General features: G+C 43.1%; 1 protein-coding gene across 3 annotated transcripts; it reads right to left on the bottom strand.

Moving 5' to 3' along the window:
• Positions 1–5995: 5995 nt before the first annotated feature.
• CBY2 (chibby family member 2) lies at positions 5996–18567 on the bottom strand. Of its 3 annotated transcripts, XM_003804205.5 has the most exons (3): positions 18366–18567; positions 17979–18059; positions 5996–7653 (listed from the first exon to the last, which is right to left on the bottom strand). In XM_003804205.5, the coding sequence occupies exons 1-3, from the start codon at positions 18438–18440 to the stop codon at positions 6463–6465; spliced, it is 1347 nt and encodes a 448-aa protein (XP_003804253.1). In that variant the 5' UTR covers positions 18441–18567; the 3' UTR covers positions 5996–6462. The 3 variants fall into 3 exon arrangements, with proteins under 3 accessions (XP_003804253.1, XP_008967289.1, XP_003804254.1); XM_008969041.4 differs by lacking the exon at positions 17979–18059; XM_003804206.5 differs by lacking the exon at positions 18366–18567 and having other exon boundaries at positions 17243–18059.
• Positions 18568–21829: the final 3262 nt, after the last annotated feature.

Here is a 21829-nt window from a genome sequence, read left to right on the forward strand (position 1 = left end):
ATGGCTGCTGTAACAATATACCATAGACTGGGTGGCTTAAACAACAAAAGTTTATTTTCTCACAGTTTTGGAGGCTGGGAAGTCTAAGATTAGCATGACAATATGATCGGGTTCTGGTGAAGGCCTTTCTGGTTCGCAGACAGCTGCCTTCTGTGTCCCCACGTGGCAGGGAGAGAGCGAGAGCAAACACTAATACCATCATGAGGGTCCCTCCCTCATAACCGCATCTAAATCAAATTATCTTCCAAAGGCCTCATCTCCAGATACTATCACCCTGGGGATTAGGGCTTAACATGAATTTGGGGAAGACAAAATTCAGTCCATGGCACCATCTGTCTTCAGTTCTCCAAGTACATCTCCCTCAAAGCTCTGCCTGCCCTTCCCAGGAGGAGGAATCTTTATCCTCTTTGGATATAACTTCCATGAGATAGGGATGACATTTGGTTAAGTTATGTTGACTTGTAAAGGAGCCCAGTGGGGGTCCTGAGAAGCAGTGATATGATAACAATTCAGGAGGTCAGAAGAATATTAAGTAGCATCTACATTTAAGACAGAAACTCATCATAAAGTTTTGTTTTATTCTAAAGATAACAGAAAGTGAGAAATTTTAAGTAAGGAAATAACATGATTACATTCACACATTTAAGAAAACCAGTATGGTTGCAACATGGAAAATTGGCTAGAAGTAACACTGGAGACATATCAATTCAGAGTTGCAGCAATCACCCAGAAGACAACAGTGGCTAGACAGGGATTGAGCCCATGGAAATAGAAAGAAGTAGAAGGGTTCAAGGTCCATAAAGGAGATAGGATCAACAGTTATCTGGTGATTGATTGATTAAAGGAGAGGAAAAAGGTGAAAACCATCAAATCATAGCCCCATATAAAGTAACTAACAACCAAGAAACTCTCTTCCATCCCACAGCACCCCTGAGTGACATCTGACCAATTGCTGGAAAAAGGTTTGGACCTAATGTTCCCACTGAGTGAGGATTTCCAATGAAGAGTTCCAAATCATCCTATCTGCAAAGAATAAAGGCAAGCTTAGAAATAAAATGTCATAAATTAGCCACTTGTCCTGACAGCATTAAAAATAATCTGTCACCTGCATCTAAGTTTGTTCTCAGTTACAAAGACCATTGTTTGAGTGAACAAAGAGGGTAAGGAATCTGGAAATAACTATTTACCTGAAGAAACTGATAAGTGCTCAGATTGGAGAAGACCAGCATGCAAATGAGGAAGGGGGTGGGCATCTCCAAGCACAAGCATTCTGTCTGCTGCAAAAGGACCAGGAGACCAACTCAGGCTCAATATTATGAATGGAAAGAAAGCTGATTCCCAGCAGCCGTTCTTGGTATATCCAGAATATTCTAAAAATGACATGGCTCCCCAGTAAAAGATGTTTCTCATTATGAATCAGAAATTCAATATGGAGGACAATATGCTGACAGAGACTAAGGAGGATTTAGGAGTCTCGACTTCCTCTATCAGATACATTGTGTCAGTTTACCCTCCTTTCAGCTGCTTCCTGCTCTGCCCAGCTTAACACTGGACTCCAGCAAGCGTTGACAACATGAAGACTGAGGTCACCCTATTTTATGGAAATTCCTCAGAAAGGGAAGAGTTCAAGAATGGAATCTGAGACATACAGAAACCAACAGGATTTCCTTCAGAGTTGTTTTGATTCTGTTTCCTATTGTTGGCACTCTCTGCTAAGCTCTGGATGACCATCCTTGCATAAATGATTTCCCTATTGAAATTTCCTCCCCAAACTAATTCTGGAGATTCCATTAACTAGTGTTAACAGAAAAACCACACTCTGTAAAATATTTAAAGAGGTTTATTCTGAGCCAATATAAGTGACCACAGCCAGGGAACAGTCTCAAGAGGTCCTGAGAAAGTGTGCCCAAGGCAGTCGGGTTACAATTTGGGTTTTATGCATTTTAGGGAGACAGAAATTATAGGTAAAATCATAAATCAATACATGGAAGGTATACATCCCATATACACCTGGCGGGGGGGTGTGACGTGAAAGGTAGGATGGGAGTGATGCTTACAGGTCACAAGTGGATTCAAAGATTTTCTGATTGGCAACTGGTTGAAAAAGTTATGCTTTGTCTAAATTCAAATCAGTAGAAAGAATGCTTGCGTTAAGGAGGTATTGTGAAGACCAAGGTTTTTATTATGTAGGTGAAGATTCCGGTAGCAGACTTCAGCAAGAATAGATAATAAATGTCTCTTTTCAGACCTTAAAGGTGTCAGGTTATCATTTAATCTCTCCTAGATCTGGGAAAGACCTAGAAAGGGAAGGCCTAGTTGCATTAATGAAAATTCTCTGTAGATGCAAATTCTCCCACCTCCCCTCAAGAGACAGTTTTTCAGGCCATTTCAAAATATGTCAAAGAAATATATTTTGGGGTAAAATATTTTTATTTCTTTTGGGGTCTGCTGTCATATGATGCTATGCCAGAAGGTTGGAACTTGGTATCTTACTGCCGCAAAACGTCTGTGTTGTCGGTCTTGCGATCTCTATTCAATGTTAATGCTGGTCAGTTCTGCCTAAACTCCAAAAGGGGGCAGTATTATGAGGCACATCTGACCTCCCTTCCCATCGTGGCTGGAAATTCAGTTTTTCAGGTTCCTCTCAGGTCTCCTTAGCCAAGAAGGGGAGGCCTATTCAGTCGGCTGGGGGGCTTAGGATTTTATTTTTGTTGTACACTAGCTAGTTGTTTTAGGATGTGAATGTTCCTCTTTATTTGACCTGATCCACAACTTAGGGCACCAGATAGACCTATTAACAGGATTCAGCCAATGCAGCAGGAGGATTTAATCCAGCAACCAAGAAAGCCAGTCAAGTCAAGGGCCAAATGGAAGAAGACAGGAACAGCTGAATGTTTAGAATGAAGCCAAGACCTGCCCTGCAAGAGGAAACAACTTTGGTTCCTAAAGAAGGACTTAAGGTTAGACCAGGAGGCAGACAAAGAAAAAGCTGAGAAAGGAACCTAGATGCTTAAAGGATACTCTCCTTGAAGAATGAAATTTCATTCTATTCCACAAGAGGTTAGATCCTGCTAGATTGCTAGCTAATCTATGACAGATTGCATTACACAATGAAACATTGTTTTGAAGTAAATCTCCCCCACTCCATAAAAATGATATTTTATGGCTCGTCTTGCTAATTTTTCACCCATTTAGATTCTGCCTGACAGAAAAAGTTGACACTGTTAAATAGTATTATGTTGTCTGAGTTCTGTCAGCTTGTGAGAAAACATCCAACTGCTGTTATATACATTAATCCAAGTTAAATATTTGTAACACAAACATGGGGAGTGTGCCTTTTGTCTTCTGTCTAGAATCCCATAAGTCAATTTGGTTTCATCAAAAAAACAAAAAGAACCCTACACTCCAGGGTTATTATACTGACTTAAACAAAGTATGGTACGTCATGATGCCCTGAATGATTAATTTACCAAATATAGGAGGGCAAAAAACAGCAAAGGGCCAGAGGCCTATCAACAACAACTTCCCATTTTTCAGATTTTGGTGGCAACAGAGGATAAATGATTTAGCCTTTGTGTAGACATCGGTCACCTTCTGCCCTGTATGAAAATTAGGTGTGTAGTCAGCGAGAGGAAATACTCCTGTCATTTTGTTCTCCCTCCTTTGGAATTTCTGATGCTATTTTGAGTAAGACTTGACAAGTTCCTAAATCAGAGAAACAGACACCAAAACAATTTTTTTTTTGAGACTCTGTCACCTAGGCTGGAGTGCAGTGGTGTGATCTCAGCTCACCACAGCCTCAACCTCCTTGGCTTAAGAGATCCTCCCACCTCTGCCTCCCGAGTAGCTGGGACTACAGGTACATGCCACAGTGCCCAGCTAATTTTTATATATTTTTTGTAGAGACGGGGTTTCACCATGTTGCCCAGGCTGGTCTCAAATTCCTGGGATCAAGTAATCCGCCCACCTCAGCCTCCCAAAGTGCTGGAATTACAGGTGTGAACCACCACTCCTGGCCCCAAAGCCACTTTTAAACTTAATTTTCAGAGACCAGAGTTACTTGGCAATCTGATCTCATAGAAGGAATTTGAGATCTGCAGTCATTTGGTCTACACTGAATTCCCTGTTTGGCTCTTATTAGCTGGCTAACCTCTGCAAATCCCTTGGAGTTCCTGTTTCCATGTCTGTGGAAGAAATGATACTGCCTTCCTTACAGGGCTCTGATGATTACTGGAGGTCATATCAAGTGAAAAGTGGTGTGCAAAGAGTTCTGTGGGTGCGGGTGACTGCCTTTGGCTTGTTCAAGTCTCAGAAATTTAGCCAGCATGAACAATGGATGAGGAGTGAGGATATTCCAGTCCCAAACTCTTGTCTGTCTCAATACAAAGATCAGTTTTCCATCAGCAAAATGGGTAAACTTCTTTCCTTAACATGTGCCTACTCACTTATTTTCATTACTAGTGAATGGAGCATTACATTGAGAATCAGAAGGCTTAACTGTCCTACTACAGTGATTCCTAAACTTTGCTACATATTGGAATCACCTGGGGAGCTTTTACATGCACCACTGCCCAGTCACAGCCAATATCAATTAAATCATAATGTCTAAGCTGGGGTCCAGGTGTCAATACTTGTCAAAGACCCTCAGGTGATTCCACTATACAGCAAAGTTTAGGAACCACTGCCCAACTCCCTTTTATAGTCACCTAGGAGTACCTTTCAATTTCTTGGCTCTAAAGTATGTCCAACTTTGAAATGGGCATTGAAGCCCAGGACAACAAATCTTGAGCCTCTGCACCTGCCCCCAGTATGCCTGACAGCCAACCACCCTCATCTCTTGCAGCCAACTGGTAAGTGTGAACCATGAGTAAGTAGAGGGAATCCAGGGGTAGGGAAGTGAGCCTGGGGTTGGGGAGAGCACAGGGCACTCCTTCCCAAACTGGGTGAATAACAGAGAAAACACAGAAAAAGATTTCAAGATCACATAAAATTGGGTAATTAGGGGTTCACCCAGGACAAGCAGATTACTTCACTGTAGGACTTGTTAGGACCTTTAAGTCAGAGTATGATTATGAATCTGCCCGAGGGGATTCTAGCAGCATTTCCTCGTGCAAATCTTTATTTTTCTCAGTGTATTTCTAGGACTTGTGTTTCAATCAATAGTACTTGGAGAAACATATAGTAGTGTTGAAATTTGTCCCCCAGGGGACATTCAGCAATGTCTGGAGACATACTTGGTTGTCACAGCTGGGAGCCAGGTGGCTGTTACTGGCATCGAGTGGGTAGAGGCCAGGGATGCTGGTAAACATTGTGCAATGCACAGGACAGCCCCCAGCACAGACTTATCCAGCCCCGAATAATAAAGGCACAATCGAAAAGCCCTGGCTTAGGGTGATCTCTTCCCCCATAGACCTACCCCCACCCCCATAGCCTCAGAAATTGGAGATGATGAGGGAGCAAGAAGGATAGGAGAAAGAGAAGAGGAGGAAGAAAAAACTAAGGAAAAAAAGGAAGAACTGAAGGAGAAAAACAGAGACAATAATGAAGGCAGAGGTAAAGAAGAGACCAGGGGAAAAAAGGAGAGAAGAAGCCAGATTCATAATTGTCTTGAGAGCAACCAAGATGTTCTTTAGTAGATGAAAGGATAAACTGTGATCTATCCAGACAATGGAATTTTATTCAGTGCTAAAAAGAAATGAGCAGTCTCTGAATCTATGAAAAGACATGGAGGAAACTTAAATGCATATCCAAGTGAAAGAAGCCAACCTGAAAAGGCTCCACACTTGGCGATTCCAACTATATGACATTCTGGAAAAAGCAAAACTATGAAGACTGTAAAAAAGATAAGTGGTGGCCAGAGGCTGGAGGGGGAGGGAGGGATGAACAGGCAGAGCACAGAGGATTTTTAGCGCAATGAAAATACTCTATATGGTACTACATATACTCTATAATACTCTATATGGTACTACAATGGTGGCTACATGTCACTATGCATTTGATCAAACCCACAGAATGTACAACACCAGCAGCAAACCCTAATACAAACTTACGGACTTTGGAATAATTATGTGTCAATGTAGGTTCAAAGACTGTCACTAGTGTACCACTCTGGAGGGATGGTGATAATGCGGGAGATTATGCATTTGTGGGACGGGAGTCTATGGGAACTCCCTGTACTTTCTGCTCAGTTAGCTGTGAACCCAAAACTGCTCTAAAATATTGTCTATCTTTTATTTAAAAAAAGAAAGAAAGAAAGAAAGAAAAAGGCAGCATGCTGGTGTCAACTGGCCCCAGCCTCCTCACACCTTTATTAAAACTCTGAGTTTAGGAAGGCTGCTAACGCTGCTTTTCAATAGGCACGAACTGGTTGGGGAAGGCGAGGACGACAAAGGAAGGCAGGGGATTCTCTTTTGCCGAGTGTTCGGTGTCCCAAACTCGGCGTCCCGGTGCAAGGCCGAGGCCTCAGACCCTGCTAGGCTTCTTGGGGTCCTGGCTCCTGGCCGGCATGAAGGCGTAGAGCTCCTCGATAAGCATCTCCATGCGCGCGGTGACCTCGGTCACGGTGTCAATGACCAGCTTCTGCTGCAGCTTCAGCTTGTTGTTCTCCCACAGGGCCTTGTTCTCCTCCTGGAAGCCCCTGTGCTCCGCCCGTAGCACCTGCAGGGTCCTGTTCTCCTCCTGCAGGAGCCGGTTCTCCTTGAGCAGGGCCTGCAGCGCCTGCCTCATCTCTCTCAGCAGCTGCAGGGGCTGGCAGCCGTCGGGCAGGCCCGGGCCCACCTTGGCCTCCTCCTCCCCGGAGGGCCCGGACATGTTGCTGACCATCTCCCACAGGGCGCGCAGCTCCTTGGAGTCCTCCTGCCGGGCCGGGGGCCCTTTGGGCTCCTCGAAGCGGGAGGAGAGGCCGGAGCCCTGGTCCCGCAGCAGCCCGGGGCTGCAGGGCTCCTCGTGGGGTGAGGGGGCGGGCTTGGTTTCCTCGGCAGGGGCGGCCGTGTCCTCTGCCTGGGCCCAGTAGGCCTGTTTCTGCTCCAGCAGCTGCTGCAGCGCGCGATTCTCCTCCCGGAGGAGCTGCAGGGTGCTGTCCTCCTTGCCACGGGGCACCTGCAGGGCGACGTGGTCCTTCTTCACCACCTCCAGGGACGCGCTGTCCTTGTGCAGCAGTGGCGAGGGGGCCCGGCTCTCCTCCCGGCCCAGCGAGGCCTTGTGCTCCTCCCAGAAGACCTGCAGGATCTTGTTCTCCTTGCGGAGCATCCTGTTCTCCTCGCGCAGGGCCTTGTTCTCCTCCCGCAGAGACTTGTTCTCCTCCTGCAGCATGCACTCCTTGGCCAGCCTCTTGTGGTGCGGCTTATGGTGGAAGGAGGCGGATGGGGAGAAGTAGGGAGACTGCAGGCGGCAGTTCTCATTTACCCAGCGCCCGTCCTGGAACACGAACATCTCGTCGCTGAGCTGCACCCGCGGCGGGTTGTAGTCCAGCTCCAGGTCGGCCTGGGACATGGGGCGCTCCATGGGGTCTAAAGGCACGGAGGAGAAGCGGTTCAGCGGGTAGGAGTGCTGGCTCGCCATCCTGCGGCTCAGCCGGGGCAGGGCGGCCTGCTGCGCGCAGCGAGGGGTGCTGTACAAGTTGTGGAGCCTCGGGAAGGGTTCGGCTGTGCCCCTCTGCGGGAGAGAATGGGAAAGCCCAGCGTTAACGATGGGACTGACACACTTGGGGCTGGCTGACAAAGTAAGGGGCCAGGACATCCCCAAATAAGCCCCGTCTGATTGTCTGGCCTGGCCACAGTGGGCGCTTTTGCTTCTTGGGGGTCCTCACAAGGAAATGTGGCCGATCCTTGTCATTCCAGTGAGTTCTGTTCTATGAAGTCAGTTCCAATACTGAATTACCAAATATAGAACCACTGCTCCTGCAGGAACTAGAGGGCTATGTTCCTGTGAGCCTGTGGTCACAGTTTCGTCAACCAAGCAATACATAACCTCATTTAGTGCGTATTGTTGATTCATTAACATCGAATTCACGTCAGCAGCACTGTCACGCATGCCCAAACAAAACTTCTCTAACACATGTGTTTTCTCCATGTGGCACAGCATAGCCTTCTTGTGATTGGGAATGCTAGACAGCACTTGACTTGGAATGGTACGGAAGCCATTTTTAACAGCAAAATCACCAACAAAATGCACAAGAAGGCAAAACAAAAAAAGTGGCACTAGATAGACTGCGCAATGGACACTATTTTCTAGCCTGAGAGCTGAAACAAGAAGGCTCCTTGTCTGGGGAGTCAACTTCACACAACTCAAATTTTCACCTCTCCGTGCATGTCTGAGAATTACCATAAAAGTGCTACAAGTATTGATTTGGTGGATACACATTTTAGCAAGTAGGCAAATTCACAAATATGGAATCCATGAATAATAAGAAACAGTTATATATTATGGTGGTCAAAGGCATTCATTTTAGAGTCAATCAAATATTTTGAGTCTTTGCCTCACTACTTACCAATTAACAAGAATTTGAGCAAGTTATTTGAGCTTTAATTTCCACATTTTCAAATTGGGATAATTGCATTTACTCCTTGCCTCATAGAGACATTTTTAGGATTAAAAAAGGCAATGTACAAAAGCACTAAGCATGGGCTCTGGCACATTCTGTCACCCTAAAGGAGGAACAAACACTGTTCTCAAGGGCCACCACCCACAGATGTGTACTCACACTTAGCATGAGCAGAGAAGCAGCATGAATCATCCAAACAGCCACCCAAATTGCTGTGTCCAAAATGGCGGTGCCGTTGGTCAGCCCAGCCTTCTCTCTTGCCCATCTGGGCATATCCTTCACTCTTAGCCACCCTTGAGTCTTTTCTGCTAGCAGCCCCTTAAACATTCACCCCAGCTTCTAATGCAATGCTAGACTCAAAGCAGAGTCTAACTAATAATTTTGGAAAGAAAGAAAAACCATCCCAGACATATCACTGAGCAATGAGCGTTCAACATGTGGTGATAAAGCCAGTCAAGGACCCTGAGGAATTCATGATGGTGGCCATAGACCTCAAGACCACAGCATAAAACGGGGCTCAGATCCACAGAGCTTAACTCCAATGAGCTGGTAGCTTTCACACATCCCAGTACAGAAAAATAACTCCAGTGAGTTTTAAATGCAGATTTCTGAGCCTCCCATTGTGAGTCTAATTTACTCAGACTGGGGTGTGGCCCAGGAATCTGCATTTCTAACCAGCTCCTTCAGGTGATCCTGGCTGCAGGTGGTTAGGACAGATCTAAGTCAAGTAGAATAGGCAATTTGCTTAAGTGAGGATTGCACCAGCATTACAGACTGAAAGGTCACAAGAATTCTCATCCTGATTTTGTCACTGATGGGCACTTTGAAACCAGAGAGCTCTCTTATCCTCTTTGAGACCCAGACTTTTCACGACTGAAAAAGAGGGAGTCGGGCTCCATGATCTTAAAGGCACCTTCCAACATTGAAAAGTCAATGAAATATACCTGTAAAATAGAAACAATATGTGCCCTGCTTAGTTCACAACACTGTTGTGAGGATTAAATGAGATAATGAATGCAAAAATATTTTTAAAACCAACAGTGCCAAAGAACCATAAGGTATTATTATCAAGAAGAGTAGATTTCACTAATGCAAGAATTATAAGATGTATTCAAAAAGAAGTGAGCAAGTGGAATGCACACTGGAGAAGAGGCGATGATTGCAGCAATGAATTTAAGTAAACAGATCATGATAGCTACTTCCAAATACACCAAAAGTACTTCATCCAAGTATATCAAAATGCTCTCCAGATATCAATTCCTTATGTCTTAGGTTACTTTCACAACCGTACAGATAGAGAAAATAAAAAACAAGTCAGGCTAACTACATTATATATATGTGTGTGGGTGTATGTAGAGAGAGAAATACAATTTGCATGGTATATAAAGTTGGTTAGAATTCTTTAAAACTTAAAGAGCTAGATAAATAGAAGATGCAGTTCTATGCCATTAACTTTGCAATAAGCACATGTCATTAACTTTGTAAGGATATGCTCAATCTTCCAGATAGCAAGGGTATGAGGGCATTCTGCAAGCGGAATTTTATTTAGTTTAAAAAAGTTCAGCCTCCCTGGTTTTCACATTTCTCAACTGGGAAAGCAGATTGGCTCCTGTAGCTGTCTGTGATCAGAATGAACCTCACTGTGGATAACCTGGACCATTTTCTGATAGGTTTAAGGTCCTGAGATCCAGGATTTCTGGGAAGACTGGTCAAAGCCAAAGACGTGAATGTTTTGTTGTGGTGGTGGTTTTTGTTGTTGTTGTTGTTTTGAGACGGAGGCTCACTCTGTCGCCCAGGCTGGAGTGCAGTGGTACGATCTCGGCTCACTGCAACCTCCGCCTCCCGGGTTCAAGCGATTCTCCTGCCTCAGCCTCCAGAATAGCTGGGACTACAGGCGCGTGCTACCACGCCTGGCTAATTTTTTGTATTTTAGTAGAGACGGGGTTTCATCATGTTGGCCAGGATGGTCTCGATCTCTTGACCTTGTGATCTGCCTGCCTCTGCCTCCCAAAGTGCTAGGATTATAGGCATGAGCCACCGTGCCTGGCAGGAGTGAATCTTAAGAGGTCCTCTCCATCCTTGCACTAGAACTAATACTTTATCTCAGCAGGATTTGACTCCAGAAGCTATCAACATGGAAAAATGTGGTTTTAGTCAACATGTGCATCCCAGTCCTGAGAAGAAACTGGAAGAAGGAAACAAATATTAAGCCTCAATTTCATGCTAGGCCCTGAGCTGAGCATTCTACCCACTAAATTCATTTTATCCTCACCACACTGACATATAAGATATTATTACTATTCTTATTTTACAGATGGAGAAACTGAAACTCAGAGATGTTAAATAACCAGCACTAGCTCCTTCACTAAGACACAAACCCACTTCTGGCTCCCTGACCTTCTATGTGTGAAGTACACACATGGGAAACCACCATGGATTTATCAAAAGTCCTGCAGTACTTTGGGGAACACGATGTCTTTTCCTTCAATTTATATGATGGAAAATTTCAAACATACACAAAAAGAGAGAGAATAGTCTAACAAATGTCCATGTACCCATCACTCAGCTTCACCAAGTATCAAATCAAGGCCACACTTGTTTCACCAGGCCTCAACCTGATTCCACAACCACTCCCCTACCGCTAGGTTATCTTAAAGCAAAGTGACATTGTGTCATCTTATCCACAAATATATAAATATGTGTCTCCTTAACAGAATCACAATACCATTATCACCCCTTTAACATTTAACAATTATCCCTCAATATCTGCGAATACTGAGCCCATGTTCAAATTTCCCCAATTCTCATTTCTTTTTAACGATCGTTTTGTTTCAGCCAGAGAGGCAATCTTCTTGATCCAACTAAGGGTCCAAAGAGGAAACATGGATGCTTTCTACCTGTCCGTATTTGGCCATGATGGCTTTTAACCCACGGCATTCAGCTGCCTGTGTTCTACATCCACCTTCCACACTGGGTACCCAAGGAACATTCTGTCATCCCCTCAACAGAAATACACTAAACAAAACCTTAACATATGGTGGATCCCTAGCCACGGACAACCTGGGTGTTTGTGCCCTGGTCTTTATTCACACATTCAGGTGATCTTGCTCATATCCACTCACTTTCTGACCTTAGTTTCCACTTCTGTAAAATGAAGGGTAAGAGTCATTATCTCTAAGTGCTCTCTTGGCCTAACTGTCTCTGGTCCAGTGGATTCGCATTTGTAAATTGGCACCACTATGGCCCCAGCAGCCCTCTTTTACCAACCTAGTTGGCATCTCGTCCTCTCCCCTAAATGGCCAACTCTTCCCAAGCAGGCTTTGTGCCTTCTCTTGTTCCATGCCCACAGCACCTAATCCAGGAAATGCTGATGGACTAATAAGTCCCCTTTACTTTCTCAACAGGAAACCAAATTCTTCTCCAATGACTGAGTCCTATTATCTTTCCCCCTATCCTCAGACAGGATCAAGAAAGTGGTCAAGTCCAGTGTTTCCTCATGGCTTAATTTCTTAGAACATTTAAAAATTTTTCAGTAGTCATATATTTATTTTAATGAGTAATCGGAAAACATACCTATATTAAATATACAGGCATTTTTAGACATGACAAGGATCATGATTGAACTTCGGGAAAACATTGATCCAGAACAAACTTGTTTTTTCCTGTGGCATTTCTCTGATTCTGATCAGAGCTAGCTGGATTTAATCCTTAAAGGAAAGCTCTTGGCCTTGTGAAAATTCTTCACCCTAGTCATGTACCCACTCAGGATGTTATTGCACCAATTTTTCCCCTACGTTAGTGTCAGTGAATCAACTAACATTAATTTGGCATGTACTGTGTTCCAAGCTCACAGACCCTGCCCTCAGGGAATTTCCAGTTGATTTGAAGAATCAGTGAATAGCACCAATTACTTCTTGATGCAAATGAGAGAAGTCAAAATGCAGGAAGCATTAACGCAGGCAGCACGGTGTGGGGAATAGGGGACTAGAAATGATAACATCTCCAGAGAATTCTGGCTCTGCACTATATGAGTGCATGACCTTTACAAAGTCACTTCATTTCTGTGCCTTAGTTCCTAGAAAATGTGGATGTTGACATGAATGAATCAGGGCCAACCCATATATTTTTGAAATGCCCAACTCTAAAAGGCTCTATTCACTGTTACTGCAGGGCACAACCTGTACAACCTTCTATAATGACCTCACCAACATCTGCCCTACTTCTCTCAGAGGGTTCGTTGTTCAGAAATAAAAGGAGACTCGGAACATTTTCTTTGTTTATAAAGAGCTGCAGACATGCAAGAAGGGCTTTTAGAAGAGACATTGCTTAGCATTTCTTTAGAGAAAGATTATATAGAACAAGAAAAAAAATAACACTGAGTGACTATAATGTGTCAGGTTATATGCTAATTGATTTCTGTATTCATATGTAATATCTTACCCAAAGAACTGGCATGATTCTGCATAAGATTACATAGCTGGTAAAGGAGTGGAACCAGGGTTTAAAATGAGGATATTTGACTCCAAACTCCATGTTTATTCTAGCACTTCACAATGCTCAGACATTTTATTTTGCATGTGCTAATATCATTACTTTGCAATGGTTCTCTTACAACCAGGCCTCTCCTCTCCCCATATGAGTAAGTTGCAATTATCTAAGCACAGTGACCTATCCCTTGTTTTTGTGACATCCCAAGTCTTGGGAATTAGAAAGCAAATTTCACATGCGGTGGAAGCTTAATGAGTCCTTGGCAATAACTGAATCAACCAAAATACACTGAAAGATTGGGAGGAAATACTAGGTTGAACCATAAGAAACTGTTAACATTTTACCATGTTTGGCCTACAAAAATGGCCATTTCTTTCGTCTTAATATAGTTAGTGTATTTGATGAGCTATATCCTCATTTCCATTCATATTTTAAGACTTTAAAATAGTCCCAGGGCAAAGCTGTTATGGTATGATGTAAAATCTATAAGCATGGAGTTTTCCTCATGTGAATTCCACAAACCCCTAGGTTCATCCATGTACCCCCTTAGAGGAAGGTCCCATCACCCCCTGCACACAAGCACGCTAGTGGTCCCTTTCATCATCTTGAATATATAATCCAACGAGGGTAAAGGCCCTAAATTTCCAGTAACTTTGGGCTCAAAAGTCCTTCCTTTGACTGCTCTTGAGAAAGTCATTTTGCCTCTCAGAATGTCACCTCTAAAATAAGCCTAAACATGGCTGCTCTGCCTACTTCCTGGGGTTGCCAGAGGACAAGAAAGTGGTAGGCAAGCTGTCATAAAGACTAAACAGATGGTCAGTTCTACTGGTAAGGTTTAAACATACCCGGCCTGAAGCGCTATGCAACGTGGAGTATATTTCTTTACAAAAGGGCTACCCAAAAACTAAGCATCTGAGCTCAGCGAACATATGCAGTTCCAGGATTCCAGACCTCCTTGGCCTATGTTAGAAGCCAGTTCCTTCTCAGTAGGACTCCTCGACCAGTGGTATCACTGGATTGGTTTCATGGGCCAAGCTAACCTGCCCTGATATCCTTTAGCCCTTGACAAGAGGTCTATGCCAATACAAAGCCCCAAGAACACCCCAGTAATGTTCTCCTAAGCCTGGGTGGTACAGCCTGTGTAGCATGGTGCAACTGACCATGAAAATAAAAGATTGTCTCTTTCCTGGTCTCTAGGAAATGCCCTCACATAGAGATCCAGTAGGTAGGAAAGAAAAAGGTTGGCTTCTTCATGGAGGAATGGGATATGAAGCTGATGCAGAAGGGGAATAAGTTGGTCATGGGCTCATCATGCCTTCCCGTCGGGTGCTAGAAAGGTGCCAAGAGACTCTGTCCTCAGGGGAAATGTGCTCATAGCTGTAACCCAATGATGCATTAGTGACAGGGATCCAGGAAGGGCCGTGGGCACGAACATCGCCCTCACAGAAGCCTGAAGTCCCATCTGTGGATTGGAATTCTTCCTTAGCATTAGGTCTGGTGCCCTCCTTGGTAAATATAAGTGGTCCTGGAAGGAAAATGCCTGAAATCTGCCAACAACTGTGTCTTTGTCAGATCACCAACCTGGTGGCAAGTGAAGAACATGGGGGAAGGGGACAATTGAAAGAAGGGAGGCAAAATGCAAAGGCCAAAGGGCAAAGGGAAAAGGGGAAGTGAAAGGACCAAAATCTCTTACTAGTGCTACAGGACTTGTAGCAACAGGTCTCTCTGGGTGGGACCTTCTGGGGTAGAATTACTGGGGGTGTGGTTTCCCATCCAAAGAGTTTGGGGATGGGATTGAACAGCAACTAGCCAGGCTTAGCTGACACACACTGATGTCTCTCCACCCCTGGAAAAATGTGGCTACCACAGCCCAGAAGAGATGTCCAAACACTGCTGATAGAGTCCAAGCCTGCTGACCAAGTTTCTTAAACACCAACTTTGCCAACATTACTGAGGGTTACTATCAGAGAACACTCAGCCATCTGAGGTACTATTAAAGCATGTAAAGTTGAGAGGACCCAGGATTCCGGAAGGAAAAGCCAAATATGATACTGATTTTCATATGGGATGACAAGGCTGAGTCTCATTATCATTATTTTAAATTAATTCAGCTCCCTGGTACCATGGCAAAGTCAATGGTGGTTTTAATAAATACTAAATGGTAAAAGGATAATTCACAAGGTAAATGTGATTGATGTTGACAGAATTACAACGTTAACAGCAAAGAGGATAAAGAAGATGTCATATGTAGTATGTTTGCATACTGTTTAACAGAGAGTCTCCTGAAATCTTTCTGGGAATTCAAATTGGCGGGTGCTGTCAGCAGGAATTCACTGCTTCTGAGGAACAAGCACAAACAAAGGGGAAGGAGAAAAGGCAATTGGGAAGGATGAAGGAGGCACCGGAGGGTGCTATTGGAGCTCAGTCTGACCTGGTGTAGTTCTTTCATTAATGATCTAGGAGTAAACAATGCCTTAATGAAATTCACAGAGCACGTTCATTGGGGAAACACGAAAGTCTGTGAGAACTGAATCATTACGTACAAAAGGAACCAGGAGATCAGCTAGCTTGGGCTGGAAATGACACTGATGGCTTGCAAGTTAATGTGCTGGAGGGAAAGAGATCAGAAAACACAAATATTTAATGTGAGGAAGAAAAACAGGAAATCAATGAGTCCTGAAAAGACCTAAGGGTGATAACATGTAGTGATCACAGGCATTTCCAATGTAATTGAGAAGCCCAAACGCACAGCAGGACTGGCAGCTGGGAGCCAGAGGCAGTCTCTGGAGACAGAGCTGCTGCCACAAGTCCTTTCTGAAACAAATGGAAAGTGGACTCCGTCCCAGAATAGAGCAGCTTTTGGCAAATACAAAATAAGAAGCCCAGAGATGAATGGTTAAGATGCAGGGAGAAGACTCCATCTCCAAAAAGCAAGAGAAGAACCATGGAGCTAAGATGCAGCATGGCCCAGCTTAGTGGCATGTGCCCTAGTATAGCGGAGAACATGGGCACTGATTTGAGTTCAAGCCCCTTCCTCGAGCTCTGCCATTACTAGTGGGGTTCCTGGGGTTGCCAGTTCCTGTACCTGTAAAATCTCTACCTCACACTTGCTTGGCCCCATGCCCAACACATGATCGCACCAACATTCAGTCAATATTTCTTCCTCTCCTTGCTTCCCAGATCAACCCTGTCCCCTAAGCCATGTGCCATCTCATTTAGGGAGGTAGAGTGAGCACACTGGTCCCTCTCGCAGGCCTGGTGGTATTTTGGTTCAGATCATCTAGTTGTAGACACCCACACCCATCCCCCAGAGTGCCAGTCTTGAGCATCCTGACAGGTGTCCAAAACCTGGTGCATGGCTTGTGCCCTCTTGGCAGGTGTACGCACGAAGCTGCATCTGCCCTTGTGAGGTACACGTGCCCAGACAGGAGATATCCTCTCATTCTTCACCCACTCTGCCCCACAAGACCCCAGCAGCAGCACCAGGTCCTCCAGCACAGGAAGCAGGCAGCCCCAAGACAAGCTTGAGCTGTCTTAAACCACCTTCTCTTCTCCTTGATTGTTGGGCTGTTTCTGGGAGCTGGGGAGGAAAAGTTGCGGTGGGTGTTGATGGAAACATCATTCCAATTTCTCTATCACATGACCACTACTCTTTCAAATCCTACCCCCTCCTTCACACCCACCCCTAGGTTGGCATCCTCTGCCTGACCAAGTTTCTTAAACACCAACTTTGCTAACATTACTGAGGGTTACTATCAGAGAACATTCAGCCATCTGAGGTACTTTCAAAGCATGTAAAGTTGAGGGGCCCCAGGATTCTGGAAGAAAAGATTGGTTTATATGGGCTATGAGGAATCACAGCAGTAACACCCACTCTCGGGGGAGTAGTGGCTAACACAACTCCCTGCGTATTTCAGGTGGAAAGAATCAGGCCCAAAAAGATTCCTACAGCTTGTTATCCTGTTGAATGATCGGGGGAAGTTATCTTATATTCTGGCTAAGATTCATGGGCTAAAAGTAATAGAAAAGTGACTGTTCATTACAAAGTTATAAAGATAATGTGAAAATAAACATCCAGGATGTTTTCTTCTTCCATAGTTTTGCCTCCCGCTGGACATACTTGCCTAGATTGTTACAATTATATATATGAAATGCCCACCAGTGGTCAATCCTCCTCCTACACATCCCTGGACAGAGCTCTCAGATAGTTACCTCTGCATTGGATTCCTCCATCCTACATTTCAACCCCTCTGGTTGCATGGCCCTGGTCTTCCAATGAGGACTTAGGTGACTCTGGAGAAAGCAAAGCCACCCCTTTGTGACATAGCAGCAGTAGAAACAATTCAATCAAGAGGACTCCACTAAGGAAACAGCTGATTGCAGGCAGGAGGAGACCTGAGACTCTATAGCCTGTGAGGACTTCACCAATTCATTGACTGAAAAAGCATCTATGCCCGTGGCCCCTACATCTGTCTTTGGTGCATAGCAGGGCTTAATTCTCTTGACAGCTCCAAATAACTCTGTACCCCTTTGTCCACGGATGAGGTTTTCTTCTCATGGATTCATTCTTATGCATTTGATTCCAAGTCCCAGTTCTAATTCTCCCCCAGAAATCCAGAGTGATTGCACAACACTAAGCACCAAAAGATCTCGTTTTGAGAAGGCAGGGTTACTTCAGTGTATCATAGAAACTTGGAATGTTAGGACTGGAAGTTCTTACCAGATCATCTGACCCAGCCACCTCATTCGTGGGAAAAAGAACCCAAGGCCCAGAGGGGCTATGTGGCCTTCCCCAGCACACAGCCTGCTGGCACCCAACCCAAACTATAATCTGAAGCCCTGACTATCTCTGCTTATTCTACAACATCTTGCTAGAGTTTTGAAGGAGGAGATGGGGGGTTATTCTGGCTAACACTGATAGGTTACATCCTTCTGTGATTATCCCTACCTGAGGTAGAACCACATTGATTGGAATTTCTAGGCTTTCAGATCTGGTATCTCTTTTTCTTGTATAATTTGGCCTTGAGTGCTGTGGAAACGAGAAAAGAAGATTACTGCTTCCCAGCTCATCCTCTGGGCCTCAATTGCTCGCCTAAAAAACACAGAACTTTCTACTCATTTATTTCTCTCTTGTCAATTATGTACAATTATGAAAGTCTGAGTCTGAAAGAACGTGTAGATGATATCTGGCATGATGGTTTATCAATCTCTGAACAGATATTAAGCTAGATATTATAGTTGATGTAAAAGGCTTTTGAAAGTCTTTGAAGTGGAGATAGCTGTACCTGCTTCCCTGTCTAAGATGATTATTTCTATCTCAAGTAAAAAGCCATACCAATGTGAGTTGCCAGGTATAGGTCCTATGCAGAAGTTGGTCACCAAAACACTCAGAACATTCCAGAGGTGACATCACAAAACAATATGGTGTTTTTCAGGGCTCATGGTTTCTCTCTGAGCATCACAGGTGGGAATGAGGCATCTGACAGGCAGGAAGAGCTTGTGGGTGCTGTGACTACTTGGCTGGTCAGGGTCAGTGTGACACACACAATAGCCCAAACATTAGCCCCCTGTTGGGTCATTCCAGCTGCCATTCGTATTCTCACTGCCAGGCTAAGTTGAGATCCCTATTCTCTCTCCAGAAGTGGCATCTTCTTGGAGTCGGGTCACTCAAGAAGAAAGAAACACAAACTGAACTCTTCCCATACCAAGGGAGAAAGTGTAGTCTGAGGTGTTTTCTGACACTACTCAATTCCTTAATTCTCTGACACCAACTGTGTGCCCTACAATTCAATTTCATCCTGATGCTATCTACCAGAGTTAGTGTTACAGAGCTGAAGCGGCTCACTACCCAATGCAATAGAAGCCAATACTAAAACACTAAGTTCTTTAAAAAAGAAAAACTTGTATATTGAAAGTCAACTCCCAAGGAGACAAGAGTCAAGCTCAAATCTGTCTCTCTGTGCTGACATTAAGGTAGTATTTTTATTAGAAAAGATTCAGGGGGTGGATTCTGAGATTAGTAGGTGATTGGTGGATGGAAATGGGAGGTCTGGAAAGTCCCAAAGAGTAAGAAACCAGTAACTAACAGAAATTTTTGAGTTTCAAGATAGCAGATAAGAAAAGAAACTTAAGCCGCTGAAACTCCCTCCACTTGTGAGATCAAGAAAAACCTGGCTGAAACTGGTTGGAACCAAGATGGCTAACTGGAGCTTGCACAGAATAAGCTTGCTGATGTCATAGCCTGAATTTCCACCACATGTTTCATACTAACTCTCCCTGAATTTGCCATGCAACTCAGGAGTTAACATAAAGAAATAACTGTGCATGCCCAAGGACTTTCCAGACCTCCCTTTTCCTTGCACAAATCACCTACTAATCTCAGAATCCACCCCCTGAACCTTTTCTAATAAAAATACTGCCTTAATGCCAGCACAGAGAGACAAATTTGAGCTTGACTCCTGTCTCCTTCAGAGGTGACTTTTAATATAAAGCTTTTCTTTTTTTTCAAAAATTTGGTGTCAGTGTTGGCTTCTAGCACATTGGGCAGTGAGCCCCTTTTGCTTGATAACAAACTAGAACCCCAGGTGAGACGAACAGCCTGTCCAAGGTACTGTTGCCCCTAGTGGTGTGCAGGCCCCCTGCACTGATCCTGAGTGGCCACCTAGACCAGGGTGTCCAGAGGCTCGACTATAGGGTTCCTTCTTCTCCACCATGGCACTTCAGGCTCCCTTGGCACTTCTCTTTTGGGAAAATAAATTGCTTCTGGATTAGACATCTTTCTGGTGAGTACCTTGTTAATATGCACCTGTACTTTCAATTGTCTTTGAACTCATCATAACGACTGTGGGTTCAAGTCCCACCCTGTGGTTTAGGATTTTGGATGAGAGTCCCAACCTTGTCTAGGATTGTGGATTTGAGTCCTACCCAAGGGGGATTCTGGTCAGTTCAGAGTCCTAAATCTAGTGTATGTTTAAGTCCCAAAGAATTAAGGCAATACTAAAAAGCTACAGCCACTAAGATAATCTAGTCTGGTTCTGATTTTTGTTGGTCTGTCTGTATTTTTGGTCTGTGTAGCAATATTTGGCTTAACAGAGGTTAAAGACTGTGATGGCTACAGCAGAAGCCTTATGAGATCTCCAGACTCCTGCACACTCAATTAGAACAAAGCAACTCCATAAACTAGAAAACCTGAAGAAAAATGGCACATGTAAAACAAGTCAATCCCTCTTTCTTCTTCTGTCCTTAAAGAGTTACCATGTAATCTTCTAAGTTCTTTGCCTATTTTTTCTTCCTGACTACTATGAATCTGCTGACTTTTCTGCTGGTGTTGAAATAAAACTTACTGTTCATGGTATTACTAGTTTCAGGTTACTGGCTAAAGAAAAAAAAAGGAAAGAGGTCTTTTAAAATCAAAGTGCCATGGAAACTGCTTTGCTCATCAGGGCAAATAAAATTTAGCCATATGAACAGATTCCAGTTTTATCAGGAAAATAAGTTTGATCCAACTGTCTTGTTTATGCATATACATGCATTATGTTATATGTTGTGTCTATATGGTACCAAATTAGCTTATAAATAAAAGAGTACTGATAAATTAAATAAATAAGTCCAAATGCTTTCAAGTTCATTTGACTTTAATAATCTTTGGAAAATAAAAAAAATTATTGATAAAATAAAAATAGATATGTCTTCAGAATTGTCAGCATGTATTTTTGCCTGTGTTTACTGGTCAGCTGATATGTGCATCTGCTAGTTATTTTAAGATGTCCAGGTTTGGCAAAAAGTTATGAAATTACAAACCCGGCCAAAACAGAATAATCTTTGTTTATGTGATTCTTTTGATAAATAAGACTAATTTAATATTGTTGGTTTAATGAAAACAATGAAATCCTCTGATTTATCAGCAAAATATCTGTGTATTTCACTTTAAAGTTCCTGCTTAGGTGAACACCTGATATTCACAAGCTGTAAAATGGTTAACAAGGAAATAACTTAAAATGATGACTAGCTTTGTCTAATATATCTATTCTCATAACTAATCTAGATAAACTGTTAAAAACAAATAAATTAGATAAATGTAAATGGGACAAATGTGTGTAAATGAAATTCTTGTTTTTCAAAATCTTAAAGTTATGATACTTACTATCATACTTTACTTACTGAGCAGCTGGGTCACTTCCAATTTAGAAATGTATAAGGAAATGTTTCTAAAGATTAAAACATGGTTTTAAAATACATGAAAGACTTATAATATTTTATCTTAAAATACTGATATATTGCAGACAATTCAAGATTTCTTACTTCCTAGGTTCTTCCCTAAAATCCCTAAAATAAGGATTACTAAGAGTTAATATTGTAACTTATATATGTAATTGAAACTACTAGATACAAGAGAAACAATTCTATTTGCAGAATGTATACGAAAAATAGGATGTGTTTTTGGTAAACATACAAGAAGACAGGAATATGATTTTCGTTTAAGGGCAAGTAATTTTGCCTAGTTTAGAGGTTCTAAAGGATTGTTTTAAATTGAAGGAATTTAAAAAGTGTAGATAAAACTAAATAAATATAGAAAGTTGAGAAAGAATGAAAATAAAACAAATTGTAAGAGGTTATAAAAGGTTTATGGAAATCTTACCTTGCAGTCAAAACAAATTGAGATTGAATAGATTTGTTTATAAGGTCTTATTAAAATAGCTGTAATATTAAAAATGCGCTAATACAAAACTAAAAATTTTGGTTAAAGCAACAAAATTTTTTGAAGTATTGATTTGCTCTCAATGATATTGCAAGAAATAT

This window comes from Pan paniscus, chromosome 14 (genome assembly GCF_029289425.2).
Source record: "Pan paniscus chromosome 14, NHGRI_mPanPan1-v2.0_pri, whole genome shotgun sequence".
Lineage (NCBI taxonomy): Eukaryota > Metazoa > Chordata > Mammalia > Primates > Hominidae > Pan > Pan paniscus.

What these genes read in the sequence shown, in the direction of transcription:
- CBY2 (XM_003804205.5), bottom strand. Translation starts at nt 18,440, where the DNA reads ATGTCACCTCTGGAATGTTCTGAGTGTTTTGGTGACCAACTTCTGCAT. An exon ending in ATACCTGGCAACTCACATTG is followed by an intron (nt 18,060 to 18,365) that starts GTATGGCTTTTT and finishes TCGTTTCCACAG; the next exon opens with CACTCAAGGCCAAATTATAC. An exon ending in TCAATGTGGTTCTACCTCAG is followed by an intron (nt 7,654 to 17,978) that starts GTAGGGATAATC and finishes TCTCTCCCGCAG; the next exon opens with AGGGGCACAGCCGAACCCTT.